The following is a 14,748-nucleotide window of genomic DNA, read 5'->3' as shown; positions in this document are numbered from 1 at the left end:
GTCTGCAATTGGATCCTCGACTTCCTAACCGGAAGACCATAATCTGTGCGGATTGGTGATAACTTCTCCTCCTCACTGGTGATCAACACTGGTGTACCTCAGTGGTGTGTACTAAGCCCACTGCTCTACTCTCTATATATTCATGACTGTGTGGCTAGGCATAGCTCAAATATCATCTATAAATTTGCTAATGATTCGACCATTGTTGGTAGAATCTCAGGTAGTGACGATTGGGTGTACAGGAGTGAGATATGCCAACTAGTGGAATGGTACTGCAGCAACAGCCTGGCACTCATTGTCAGTAAGATGGAAGAGCTGATTGTGGACTTTCAGAAGGGTAAGACGAAGGAACACATACCAATCCTCAAAGAGGGATCAGAAGTGGAGAGAGTGAGCAGCTTCAAGTTCCTGGGTGTCAAGATCTCTGAGGATCTAACCTGGTCCCAACATTTCGATGCAGTTATAAAGAAGGCAAGACAGTGGTGATACTTCATTAGGAGTTTAAGGAGATTTGGTATGTGAACAAATACACTGAAAAACTTCAATAGAAGTACCGTGGAGAACATTCTGACAGACTGTGTCACTGTCTGGTATGGGAGGGCTACTGCACAGCTGCGGTGTCTCAGAAAGGCAGCGTCCATTATTAAGGACCCCCAGCGCCCAGGGCATGCCCTTTTCTCACTGTTACCATCAGGTAGGAGGTACAGAAGCCTGAAAGCACACACTCAGTGATTCAGGAACAGATTCTTCCCCTCTGCCATCCGATTCATAAAAGGACATTGAACTCTTGGACACTACCTCACTTTATTTTTAATATCCAGTCGGCCCTCCTTATCCGCAGGTTCCGCATGCGCGGATTCAACCAACTGCTGATCGGGAAAACCCGGAAGTTCACTCTTCAGCACTCATTGTTTGAGCATTGTTCGCCTCGCGTCTCGTTTGGTCGCGACTTTGTTTCTGTGAAAAAATGGCTCCTAAAAAGCAATTAAGTGGTCAAAGCAATTCCTCAAAGGCTAAGAGGGAGCGTAAAGTGCTATCTCTCGCCGATGGAGTAGAAAACTCAGATCTTTTGAAAAGCGGCATGTCGCTTGCAGAAGTGGCAGTAAGAATGAATCGAGCATTCACACCATAAAGCAGAAAGAAGCTGAAATTCGTGGAAGTGTTAGTGCTGCCTCTACAATGGCAAAAATGGCCTCTCTGGTTCGTGACTGAGAAAGCATTAAGTGTGTGGCTAGAGGAATTGTCACAGAAGCATATCCCCGCTGATGGTCAAATTATACGTGAAAAAGCACTTAGTCTCTATGAGCCCTACTCTGATGGGGTTGAGGAGAGTGAGAGTAAGGGATGGCTGGCTAACTCTGTAAAGCGCTGCAGTCTCAAGAACGTAAAGATCACGGGAGAATCGGGATCGGCTGGTGCCGAGGCAGCAACAGCGTTCCCAGAAGAGCTCAAGAAACTCTTGTCATTGTTCCCTAAACAATCCAGTGTAACAACTATTTACATAGCGTTTACATTGTATTACGTATTATAAGTAATCTAGAGATGATTTAAAGTGTTTCGGAGGATGTGCGTAGGATATACAAATACTACACCTTTTTATATAAGGGACATGAGCATCCGCGTTTTGGTATCCGCGGGGGGTACCGGAACCAAACCCCCGAGGATAAGGAGGGCCGACTGTATAGTTTTTCTGTGTTTTTACATGAATTTAATCCATTCAATATATGTTTACTGTATAAAGTATACTGAATAAGATTGACTTATTTGTTATTATTTATTTTCTTCTATTTTATATATTGCATTGAACTGCTGCTGCCAAGTTAACAAATTTCACATCACATGTCGGTGATAATAAACCTGATTCTGATTTTTGTTTTCAACAACACTTTCCAATGAATTAATGCAAGGGAAACCCACCTTCTCCCTCTTCCTCCTCAAGTTATAAACCATTCAAAGTTCAAAATATTGACATTCCTTCCTCATGGCCTAACTTTTGCCAGTCCTGGCTAAGTTCACTTTGAGAATAACTGAACCACACAGACTATAGTTATCCAAGAACGGTACCAGTAGCTACTGGTGTTTGTAGTGTAAATGTTCTCTGCTGACTCACAGACTAATTACCAAATGAAGTCTGTCACCGAGAGACAGGAATCAGGAAAAGGGCAAATGAACCCAGGTTTGGTCAGGGAGTTGTGTATTAAAGAAGAGTTTAATGGATGAGGGAGGGATAGAGAGCTTTATTGGGGGTAAATTCAAGATAAGAAACAAGACAGCTCAAAGCACAAAGTGATGACGATCAGGTTGTCTCAGGTGGACGGGAGGAAAGGGATGCAGAAATACAGAAACTTGTAGACTGAGAGAGACGGGGAGTGAAATGTAAAGTCAGAGGGGTCTTAAAGAACAGATCAGCATTTTAATATTGAGCCATTGTCTGAGGGAGAACCATGTGGGACAGTAAACTGGATACATTACCATCACCAGGGAAGAGGTACTGAGCACATTGTCAGAGCTTCCGTCTGCCGAGTCCCAGGTCAAGATGAACTTCATCCTGGGGTCTAAAAGAATGAACTAGAGTTGTAATTTATAATCGGTATGAATTTTCTCAAGTTCTCTTGATTGGGAGAAGGTTCCATTAGATTTGAAATCCGTTTGACACTCCTCAGCCCTCTTCCCTAAATGGTCAAAAATCCCCCTGCAACCCACAATAAACACACTCACTATCAACGACAACACCTAATTTTGTGTAATACGCAAACTTATTGATCAAGCCTTGCATTTTTGCATCCAAATCACTGATAAAAATATCAAACAACAAGAGTCCCTACACTGATACCTGCATCACACCACGAGTCACCAGCTTCTATAATGGAAAACAATTTTCTAACTCGGAGCCAATTTTGAATCCCCCTGGAAGCCCCTGGATTCATGTCAGGATCATGTCAAAATAGATAACGTTCATTGTCCTATCTACCCTTTTGGTTATCTCTTCAAAAAAACTCTGAACGATTCATCAACCATGACTTCCTGTACATAAAGCTGTGATGTCTCCTCCTAATCAGATTCTGTCTAATGAAATCCTGGTGGATCCTATTGCTCAGAATTCCCTCCAGTAACTTCCCCACCACTGATGTCAGGCTGACCAGGTTGTAGTTCCCTGGCTTGTCCTTGCTACCCCTCTTAAACAACAGACCAACACCCAGCATCACCATGAGAACAACAGAGGTTCCAGTGGGAGGCTCACCATCCCCCTGTCAGGGTAAATGGACAGGGAGTATCTGTGGCTTTACCAGCATCACCCACATTCTCAGAACCAGTGTGGAGGAAGTGTTCCACATTGAGAGATCTCCACTTTTGGATGAGACATTAAGCCAGAGTCCCATCTGCCTTCTTTGGGAAGGTGGAAGTGATCCTTAGGTGTTATTTCTGTTACGAAGGATGAACAACTCTGATGGGCACCCCCGCCCTTTTTTGGAGAATCGCAAATTGCTACTATTTCGATGCTGCTAACAAGGAAGCAAGAGAGAGAAAAGGAAATCTGCCAGGGCAGTTGTTACTGATAGCAGCTCATGAAAGAGAATGAGAGAGAGAGACAGCTGAGAGTTACCCAGGGTGGATCGTCTCCTAGTGACAAAAGAGGAGATTTACTGCTATTGTCTTTTGCAGAAGGATTGTTTACTTGGTCCTGTTCGATTCATTGAAACCCCTCGGGACAACCAGAGTGGGCTGGTTTGATGGGTTACATCATCCCAACCTGATTCATACCTGAGACCCCGTGAGTGGGGATAAAAGTGAGGTCTGGGGTAACACCCCTCAGACGCACCAGGAGAAACGCTAGTGAGCAGCAGAAACCCACGAGACAGTGTGGGACATCGGAGACCGAACGAAGGGTCGGTAAATTTTAACTCTCAGTGTTTATAGCGAGACTGGTGGGGGTGTGTGTGTATGTCCAGCCTTGCCTGGGTGACGAGTCCACCACTGAAGAACGGTCTAGCTAAAGGACGGAGGGGTCACACTTGAATGGCCACAACAATGACACATCGACGGATCAAAATCGTAAAGGAAGGTTGGCAAAGACCATAGCTGTTACTGTTTGCGCGTTCTCTTTCTCTAGTCTCTCTCTCTCTCTCCAACAATTGCAACACATCGACCGTCAACTACCGCAGCCTGCATGAACTGAACTGAACTTTATATTTCCATCTGACAATTCATTATCCCCTAGGCAACGATAGAGCTTGTTTTATTATTGATTATTATTATAACCACACTTTTAGGTTTAGTATTGCTAACGTGTATTATCTGTATATTTGCATTGATATTGATTTGTATATTTTTACTAATAAACACTGTTGAAAATAGTACCACCAGACTCCAACAGACAGTTCTATCTTTGCTGGTAAGACACCCAGTTACGGGGTTCGTAACATTTCCAAATGAGCAAAGGATTTCTCGCCAGTATCGGAAAAATAATTCTGTTAACCAACATCACAAAGCCATCTTTTATGTAACTGTTTGTTTCTTCCCCCAAGCTATCAGACTCCTCAATACCCGAAGCCTGGACTGACGCCTTGCTCTTTGTCCTGTTTATTATTTATTGTAATGCTGGTACTGTTTTTGTGCACTTTATGCAGTCCAGTGTAGGTCTGTAGTCTAGTGTAGCTTTCCCTGTGTTTTTTTATTATGTAGTTCAGTCTAGTTTGTTGTACTGTGTCATGTAAACCATGGTCCTGAAAAACGTTGTCTCATTTTTACAATGCACTGTACCAGCAGTTATGGTCGAAATGACAATAAAAGTTGACTTGACTTGACAAAGCCAGCTTTGACATGACTGTTTGTTCAGCCTTACTCAGTACAAACTGAGTCTCATTCCCTCCAGCAGTGACTGCACTTAAAGTACTTCACTGTCTGGACCAGAGACTGGTAAAAGATGCTGTGAGATTACAGGTTCTGTTTCTCACGTGGAGAAGTTCACTCTGCCCCCGCTCACAGGAGTTGGCTGAATTTTTCAGTTCCTGTGTGACGTCATTGAAACGATATGAAGAATGTAAAGAGCTGTCAGACACACTCCTGTTCCTGGCCCGATGCAACATCAGACCCTGATATCTGAAATAAAGTCGCTGGTGACAATAAGTCTGATGTGCAGGTGTCAGTCAGCTGTCTGGGCATCAACCTGCCCTTCACAAGGAGACTTTCTCTCCTTGAATGTGCCCCTGACCAGATTGTGGATATCAGCCTGAGCTCCTCTGGCTAAATGAGTGGGAGAACTTTTGTGACAATATGTGGAATCGAGCCAGAGTTTGAGAGTTTCAGTGACTTTCCAGTGAAATTGTGGGGTAACTCCATAACCAATTGTTGTGGAAGTTGGGAAATCAAACCCTGGATCATGTGGGTCAGTGTAGTGCACTCCCAGAGGAGTGGCCATTGCAACACCAGAAGGAGCAGCTGGTGCAGAATATTGGCAGGAGGTGACCTGGAAAGATTGGACTGGAGACCTCTGAGGACAACTGATCAGGGTCGTGAATTGTGTGTTCCAGGTTTCCCACCGTACAGGACATGCAGTCGATAAGACTGGGCAGAGGTTGGCACATACCCGTCTCCGCAGGGTGAAAGTGGAAAGTTTGGTTGTTTGCAACATTGTGCAGCTGTTACGGTCATTTCTCTGGTGAATTGTTACATGTTTTCTTATTTGAATTTATTTTCACTTGCAGAGTATTCCTTCAAGGATGCTTTAATTAAAGCCTTGCAGTTCGTTGGCCTGATGTTGCCATTGGTGAATGTCATGCTTCTGTTTTACTTGATCTACAAGAAGATTTTCGATGAAGGTCTGTGACTTTGTGTAATTTACCTTTGTTTCTAAGCTGGAGAGTATGGGTGAGGGGGATGTGTGGACGTGAAACTTGGCAAGGAGATGGGGTAGAATATAGAGACAGATAAATCTGGAGACAGATACAATTTTCAGTACTGGAGTGATGTGTAACATTTCGAAGGGTTGTTCCTGTGGGCAGATTGAAGGAGCAGAGACAGATGTATGATCTCGATCACAACCATCATGGCATCCTGATAAGTTGCTGCAAAAGTTAAAGGATGGAACTAAGGCATTATTTTTACATTCAGGATAATCTTTCAACACGTTTACATAAAGTGTTCCAGCATGTGGACTGTTCAGCCTGCACCCTCGTGGAGTTCAGTTTTCAATTTGAACCAGAACACTGTCCGATGCCATTGAACAGCTGGAAACAGTGATGTCGTGATTCTCTGCATCAGAACAGGCTGTACTGTCAGACACTGGCAAAATGTTTAATTGCCGTCCTCCAGGTCACTGGGATAATTCAGCAGAACTGATTTACAATGGCCTGATATCCCATCCACTGGATGTACACACGGACAAACTACAGAGTACCTGTCATTTCCACATGTGATGCCTGTGGGTCAGTAAGTTATCAAATGTAGTGTTTCCAGAGGGAACCAGAAGATGCTTTTGGTCCCTCCCTGGTCTCTCCACTTGTTGCCAGTGTGTGAGAGCTCTCTGAACCTCCTTCAGTCCAATGCTTGAATGTCTGGTCCAGTTCTGAGCTGGTTGGTTGCCTCATGTTAAGACACTGAATATCACAATGAACCTGACCAAGCCCGGGTTCATCTCTGTTCACTGCAGCGCTTCATTGATGCAAGTTTTGAATAAGTTGTGTAGATTGTAACTCAGGGGGATTACTACCGTCAGGGAGGAGGCACAGGAGCCTGAAGACACACATTCAATGATTTAGGAACAGCTTCATCCCCTCTGCCATCAGATTTCTGAACGGTCCATGAACCCGTGAAGATAATCTCACTATTTTTGCTCTCTCTTTCACAACTATATCTCTCAGTGTAATTTATAGTCTATTTCATTTATTGCTCTGTACTGTTGCCACAAAACAACAAATTTCATGACACATGTCAGTGATGATTATCCTGAGTCTGAATTCAGATTCTGAGAATTTCAAATGTTTTTAATTTCATTTTTTAGATTGGGTTTTCTTCCAGACTGGTTTCTTTAACATGGTATTCTTACTTGGCATTTCTGTCAGCAATTCGATTCCAGGTAAGTGCTCGAACATTATTCTGTATTTACATGAAATGATGTATTTGGTACTGAGCAGAGGGATAGAATGAAGTGTCTCTGTCAGAACATTGTGAACTGCTTCATCAGGACCACAAACACATACAGTCCTTGGCCCCACAGCTGAGGACTGGGAAACCTGCTGGAGGTTTAAAATATCTGAATGTACATTTTAGTTTAAATCTCTGTTCAGAAAAACTGGCCGCACAATATTTCAGACAGGCAACGATCTACTACCTGTAGTCTGTATAGAGTCCATGAAGATGATGCCATTTTGCCTTGCTTCTATAGCCTCTGTGTCTGTCTGCTGAGTAAATACAGATGTAAAATATGCATTTAAGATCTCCTCTATCAATTTTGGCTCCACACATGTATTACCATTCTGATCTTCCAGAGGAGCAATTTTGTCACTTGAAATCCTTTTGCTCTGAACGTATCTGTAGAGTCCCTCAGGATTCTCCTTCACCTCGTCTGCTAAAGCAACCTCAAGCCTTCTTTTCACTCTCCTGATTTCTTTCTTAACTCTTCTCTCATTTCTTATACTCCATCAGCCCCTCATTTGTTCTTACCTGTCTGTACCTGCAATGTTCCTCTTTCTTTTTCTTAAACAAGGCCTCAATATCTCTTCAAAACCAAAGATCCCACACCTGTTATCTTTACCTTTTATTCAGACAAGCTCATACAAGCATTGTATTCTGAAAACTTTATTTTTGAAGACCTCCCACTTACCAAGTGCACATTTGCCAGAAAAAATCCTGTCTGAATCCACACTTACTAGATCTTCTCCTATACCAACAACATTTCTCCAATTTAGAAACTTAACCTGCAGACCAGTCCTATCTTTCTGCATATTTTCTTCAAAACTAATGACATTGTGATTACGAGATGCAAAGTGATCTTCTACACACACTTCTGTCACCTTCCCTATCTCATTCCCTAACAGCAGATCAAGTATCACACACTCTTTCATTGGGACTTCTAATACTGATTAAGAAAATTTCCTGAGCAAATTTGACAAACTCTATCCAGTATGGTCCTTTGACACTATGGGAGTCCAAGTCAATATATTGAAAGCTAAAATCAGCAACTATAACAACCTTATATTTCTTGCCACAGTCTGCGATCTCTCCATAAGTTTGTTTCTCTAAACCCCACGGACTTTCATATAATCTGTAATGTGCCCCATTAACGTGTTCACACTTTTCTTATTCCTCAGGTCCACCATAATGCCTCACTAGATGAGTTCTCCAGTCTGGCCTGGCTGAACACTGCCAGGATATTATCCTTGAGTAGTAAAATATCCCCTCCTCCTTTAATCCCTCCCACTCTGTTGTGTCTAAAACAACGGAACCCCAGACTATTGAGCTGCCAGTCCTGCCCCTCCTGCAACCAAGTCTCCCTAATGGCTACAATACCATATTCCCAGGTGTTGATCCATGCTCATCTGAGCTCATCTGCCTTTCCTACGATATTTCGTACATTGAAGTATACACAGCTCAGTACATCAGTCGCACCATGCTCAACCTTTTGATTCCCGTCTGTCCCCACAACCTCTCCACTATCTGTTCAGACACTCTGGTTCCCATCCAGATGCAACTCCAGTTTAACAACTCCTCCCCAACCCCGTGCAGCACTCGCAAACCTTCCCAAGAGTTACAGCCTTATGATGGTGTATAAGGAAAGTTCAGTTCAATGCATGAGATTACTGTTGTTGGGAAGAGAGAGAGATTTGTAATCTAAAGGTGAATGTTCTGAGAAGGCAATTACATCGAGATTCCCCGACAGCAATACAAAATAACAATAGCAGTAGGTTTTATCTGCAAAGTTGTTCCACTCCACACACGAAGTATCACCGACAGTGACTTTCAACACAAGTGGTACCACACCCGAATTCAGATACGGGACATCTGAAAGTGGTGGCCACAGAATTATCACCAACAGTAGCTTAACACAAAGGGGACCATCTTCAAGGGAACCACCACCCAGGCAAGGGTCGACACACCGGTAGATTCCACAGGGTCACCCCAAACACACAACGTGAAAGCCGCTTATCCAGTTCCACGACATACGAAATAACTCCAACAGTGATTTGCCACAGGGGTGCATTTCTTCAGTGAAATACCACACACAGACAAAGGGTAAACACACACGTGGTACTTGCAAAGGTTTTCCCCTCACCAGAGATCCCACTCCTGTAGATTAACTAAGTGACAATCACGCTTCCGTAGCTGAATGGAAACAAACTCACCCTTAGGGGCTACTTAGAGAGAGAGTCCAAACAGCGATGTCTTTGTCACTGGGCTTCTTCTGTTCCAAACCTCCTTCTCCTCTCTTCTCTTCCTGCAAATTTCTTGTAGTTGTAGAAAACTTGTGAGAGTCATATATCAAATACTCAGGATCGATCTCAACTCACCCCTTTTGGGCCACTGGAAGTTTAAAACAGCGACCGACTCACTGGTGTCTTTCATTGAACTAATCCATCTTGACTCTAACTGTATATGTCTGTATGTCTCTGTGTCTATAAGTGGAATCACCTGACCCTGCTTATGCAAAACAAGCTGCCACTTGTATGAACAATCACTGCTCAACATAGCAACCCAGGATTTCTGAAGTCAGTAGAAATCCAAAATAAACAAAAGTTAGTCTCAATTCTTTTGGCGTTTTAAAGTGACAGACCACAGAAAAAAAATTAACCCTAGGGGTACATAACAATATCTAAAAGCACCAGTGATCCAGTACCCACGGGAGAGCAGAGTTTCTAATTATTGATTAATGTAATGTAATAAATGGATACTGAAATTCTTCAAAACTGGAGGAAAAGCAAGTTCCAATGAGGAAATTCGGACTGTACAATAGGAAATCGATAGATAGATATCCACATAGATAGATAGATATAATGATAGATATCCTATCATTATAAACTCATTTGTAAGGCCAGTGATGTTGTGGGGGTGGAACTGGACTCTCTGAGGGTGGTGTCTGAAAAGAGGATGCTGTCCAAGTTGCATGCCATCTTGGACAATGAATCCCATCCACTCCATAATGTACAGGTTAGGCACAGGAGTACATTCAGCCAGAGACGCATTCCATCGAGATGTAACACTGAGCGTCATAGGAAGTTATTCCTGCCTGTGGCCATCAAACTTTGCAACTCCTCCCTCGGAGTGTCAGACACCCTGAACCAATAGGATGGTCCTGGACTTATTTCCACTTGGCATAATTTACCTATTATTATTTAATTATTTATGGTTTTATATTGTTATATTTCTACACTATTCTTGGTTGGTGCGACTGTAACGAAGCCCCATTTCCCTCGGGATCAATAAAGTATGTCTGTCTGTCAATGAGTGGGTGATAACTCAGCATGTGGAGTTTAATACAGGAAAGTGTGAGGTGGGGCCCTTGAGTAAGAGGAATCAGACTGTAATGAGAGGAATTGTAAATGAGTGAATTGCAGAGGGATCAAGATGTTCTTGTAAAGGAATCGCAAAAGATCTGGTGCAGGAAGTAATTAGGAACAGGGGTGACGTGTAAGGATTTGGAGTTTAGAAATGGGGAAGTACTGTTACAGTTGTGCAGAGTGTTGGAGACCCGCTTGATACTGTGTACAGTTCTGGTCCCCTTGTTTAAACACAATTGCACCGACACTGCAGGCAGTCCAAAAGTGATCCATAAGGGTAATTCCTGGGATGAGTGGCTTTTCCCACCACAAGCAGTTGGGAGGTATTTAAAGAGATGGATAAATGTTTGAAAGATTGGGGAATTTGGGATTGTGTGACACTGGGACAGAAGAGGAGACGGATAAATATTTGAAAGATTGGGGAATTCAGGATTGTGTGGGACTGGGACAGAAGAGGAGATGGATAAATATTTGAAAGATTGGGGAATTTGGGATTGTGTGAGATTGGGACAGAAGTGGAGATGGGGCCTGGGGCAGATCAGCTCCAATTGTATTGTATGGTGGGGCAGGTTTAAGGAGCTGAGTGACCGACTCCCCTCTTATTTTCTTGTGTTTATTATCTTCTTGCAAAAGATCAATGGATTGTGGTCCTTAACACAAGAGATTCTACAGATACTGGAAATCCAGAGAAACTCACACAAAATGCAGGAGGAACTCAGCAGGTCTGACAACATCGATGGAAAGGAATAAAGATTTGATGTTTTGGGCTACCCTTCATCAGGACCAGAAAGAAAGGGGAAAGAGCCTGAATAGGAATGTAGGGGGAGGGGGAAGAGTACAAGGTGAAAGGTGAAGCCATGTGGAGGGGGAGGTAGGTGGGTGGGGGAGGGGTGAAGTGAGAAGCTGGGAGGTAATAGATGCAAAAGGCAAATGAATCCAATCGGACAGGGGAGTGGTCGATGAGAGGAAGGGATGGAGGAGGGGCAGGGGCTTCTGGTAGTCAACTCATCAAAATTTGGCCATCGCAGCACCAGAAGGAGCACCCAGTGCAGAATATTGGCAGCAGGTAACAGGGAAATAGTGACTGAGGAAGAGAGAGTGAGTCAGTCTATTCTTGGCCGGCGTCACAAATCAGTGGCTTGTTCACCCAGCACAGCAGGTAGAGTCAGTCGGTGCAGACCAGAAGTCAAGGTTGACAAGACTGGGCAGTGATGAGCACATCTCTTCCCTGCAGGAGATAAGGGGAACAAACTGGTTGTGGCAACAATTGGCAGCTCTCCTGCTCATTTTTCTGGTGTATTGTTGCATGTTTGCTGATTTGAATGTATTTGTAATTGCAGGTTTTTACAGCGAGGACACTGTCACATTTGCTGCGTCAATCACAATGGTGGTGTTGCTTGTAGTGGCTTTTATTTCATTTGCGATTCTTTGGTGGAAAGGACTTTGGTATGAAGGTAAGTGTTATTGTCTACACTTGTGTTTAAACTTCAGGCATCTCTCCAAGGAAATTGCAGTTCATTTTAAAAGAAAAATCACCCCCCACCACCACTCTGGGTCCCTGAGACATGAGGGATGAAATTCCCTTGTATTTTTGCGCAGTTGTGGAGTGGTGTTTCACAGTGACACCACTGCTGGAACGATTCTGGAGTCACCTCTGACCTGGCGTCAGAGATGGTACTTGAGGGTAAAATGTCTCAACTCAATTGGGTTACACACATTATGTTGTCAAAGGTGCTGTGACTCGTGATGTAGAGGTGAGGAGTGAGGGACCACTCCTCACTGCACACACGTGGCTCCTCCATGGAGAGAGTTAAGAGCACCAAGTTTCTGAGAGTCACATAACAGATGATCTCACCTGGTCCCTCATCACCACCTCTTTGGTTAAGAAAGCAGAGCAGCATCTCCATTCCCTGAGGAGATTGTGACTAACCCCCACCCCATCCCCCATGATAATATCTGCACCTAGTTATTGGTTAATTTATTTTTGGTGATATTACTTTGTGTTATGCACGTGAGTTACAGGTCCCTTGTTGTTTAGGGTTCATGTCAATGATTTGAACTTGAATTGACGAACGTGATCAGGAAGTTTCCTGTTGATCACAATATCAGCAGTTTGGTTGACAGTGAAGAAGAAAGGTCTGGGTCACAGGAAGATATCAACGGTCTCCTTGGATACACAAAAGAGGAAATGGAATTCAGTCTGGAAATGTTTGCAGCAGTGCTTTTGGAGAGGGCAAACTAGGCAAAGGAACAAACTGTAAACAGAAGACTAAGGCATGAAGAGGAACTGACAACACTCAATGTTCACGTGCACAGATTCCAGAAAGATGGGTTGCTAGGTCACCTGGTTTCTGTCAATCACAGTAGCATAATTGTGGTAGACTTGATGTGGATGTGGAGAGAAATGGTTTCAAGGGGAAGTAATCAGGAATGGACAGCTGAGTGAACTGACATAGATGGGCTGAATGGCCTCCTTCCATGTGGTAAGGAAAGTGGGGTCTTGCCTTTTGTTTTGTGCACAGAGCTGGTGATGGGAGATGTGAAAGGGTGAGGGACAATACCTGAGGAGAGGGAACTATTAGCAATGGCATTAACATTGGAACCAGGAGAGGAGGTTGGTGATGAACAGGATCTAACAGAAGGAGGGTTGAGCATGAAAAAGAAATGGATAGAATCCAAACTCAATGCAATTTCAACACCAGGACATCGAGGGACATTTGGGAGGGTTGGTCCAGTGGGCAAAGGAAAGTAGGGAAACTACAGGGGCAGATGCACAGTTTGAATCCCAGACATTCATGGGTTCAATGCACATTGTTAGAATATTTCAGCATGGTGAATTGTGGAAACAGTGGTGAATTAGGGTTTCTCTTTGCATTTCTGCATAGACTTTGAATAAACAATTGGTGAAGGAGAGCAGGACCTGATGATGCTGAATAGGATGCAGCCAGATCTGACGATGGGCGTTTAAAGCCATTTTTCACTGAGGACACACCCACACTTGCATCTCTCATTTGAGGGAGTGCAGATGGAGGCTCCACCACAGCAGACACTCAGATGAGGGAGTAATGTAGGTTTTCACAAATAAAATGAAGTGAGGCATTTTATGTTTAATGAAACCCATAACACATTTTATTGAACTCCCAAACCAACACACAAAAATGTGCTAAAACTCTTTACATAATAATGTCATCTCATCAGACCAGCCTCTTAAAGTGAGACCCCAACTCAATGTGGATGGTTCTGAATTATGTACATTTCTGCCAATCACGTTACCCTACACAGGCCCCTCTGGGATTAACTAAAACCAGCATTGTGAGCCTGTCTGAAGCTCGGATCAGCAGCCCGGCTCGGGTCCTGTGCTCGTCCAGAGGTGATGGCAGGGGCATGGCAGTGGAATACTCCAAATCTCGGTGGGCTGGTTTAAGGCGAACTTCTGAAATATGTTCAGGTTTATCCCTCTTATCAATGATGAAAGTCTTTTCCCTCCATTCCAAGCGCAGAATGGGCCATCGTAAGGGGGCCTAAGGGGATGTTGGTTTGCATCATGGTGGACAGAAACAAACGAGGTGGAATGTAAAGGCACTTGGGAATCCTTGTGCAGAACACCCTAAAGTTTATCTTGCAGGTTGAGTCTGTGGTGAGGAACGTAAATGCAATGTTAACATTCATTTCAAGAGGACTAGAATATAAGAGCAGGGATGTGATGCTGAGGCTTTATAAGGCACTGGTGAGGCCTCACCTTGAGTATTGTGAACAGTTTTGGTCTCCTCCTCTAAGTAAAGATGTGCTGGCATTGGAGAGGGTTCAGAGGAGGTTCACAGGGAGGATTCCGGGAATGAAAGGGTTATCATATGAGGAACGTTTGATGGCTCTGGGCCTGTAATCACTGGAATTTAGAAGGATTTTGAATTTTGAAAGGCCTAGACAGAGTAGATGTGGAAAGGATGTTTCCCATATTGGGGAAGTCTAGAATAAGTGGGCACAACCCCAGGATAGAGAAGCATCCATTTGAAACAGAGATGCTGAGAAATTTCTTTGGCCAGAAGATGGTAAATTTGTGGAATTTGTTAACACAGGCAGCTGTGGAGGCCAGGTCATTGGTTGTATTTGAGGTGGAAATTGATAGGTTGTTGATTGCCCAAGGCATTTAAGGTTACGGTGAGAGGGAGTGGGACTGAGGAGGAGTTAAAAGAGATTAGCCATGATTGAGTGGCAGAGCAGACTTGATGGGCCGTCTAGCCTAATTCTTCTCCTA

At 43.7% G+C, this 14,748-nt stretch overlaps 1 protein-coding gene across 2 annotated transcripts in view; it reads left to right on the top strand.

Annotated features, from left to right (window-relative positions):
* The window catches only part of LOC132394527 (uncharacterized), a 123,399-nt gene that overhangs the window by 90,032 nt on the left and 18,619 nt on the right, over positions 1 to 14,748 (top strand). For both annotated transcript variants that reach the window (XM_059970804.1, XM_059970803.1), the window contains exons 10-12: positions 5,706 to 5,819; positions 7,001 to 7,075; positions 11,834 to 11,947. In XM_059970804.1, the coding sequence (XP_059826787.1) occupies positions 5,706 to 5,819; positions 7,001 to 7,075; positions 11,834 to 11,947 (303 nt within the window). The remainder of the gene's footprint in view (positions 1 to 5,705; positions 5,820 to 7,000; positions 7,076 to 11,833; positions 11,948 to 14,748) is intronic.

The sequence above is a fragment of the Hypanus sabinus genome, chromosome 5 (genome assembly GCF_030144855.1).
Source record: "Hypanus sabinus isolate sHypSab1 chromosome 5, sHypSab1.hap1, whole genome shotgun sequence".
Taxonomy (NCBI): domain Eukaryota; kingdom Metazoa; phylum Chordata; class Chondrichthyes; order Myliobatiformes; family Dasyatidae; genus Hypanus; species Hypanus sabinus.
Note: the sequence above shows the minus strand (reverse complement) of the source record. Positions and strands in the feature narration are given on the sequence as shown.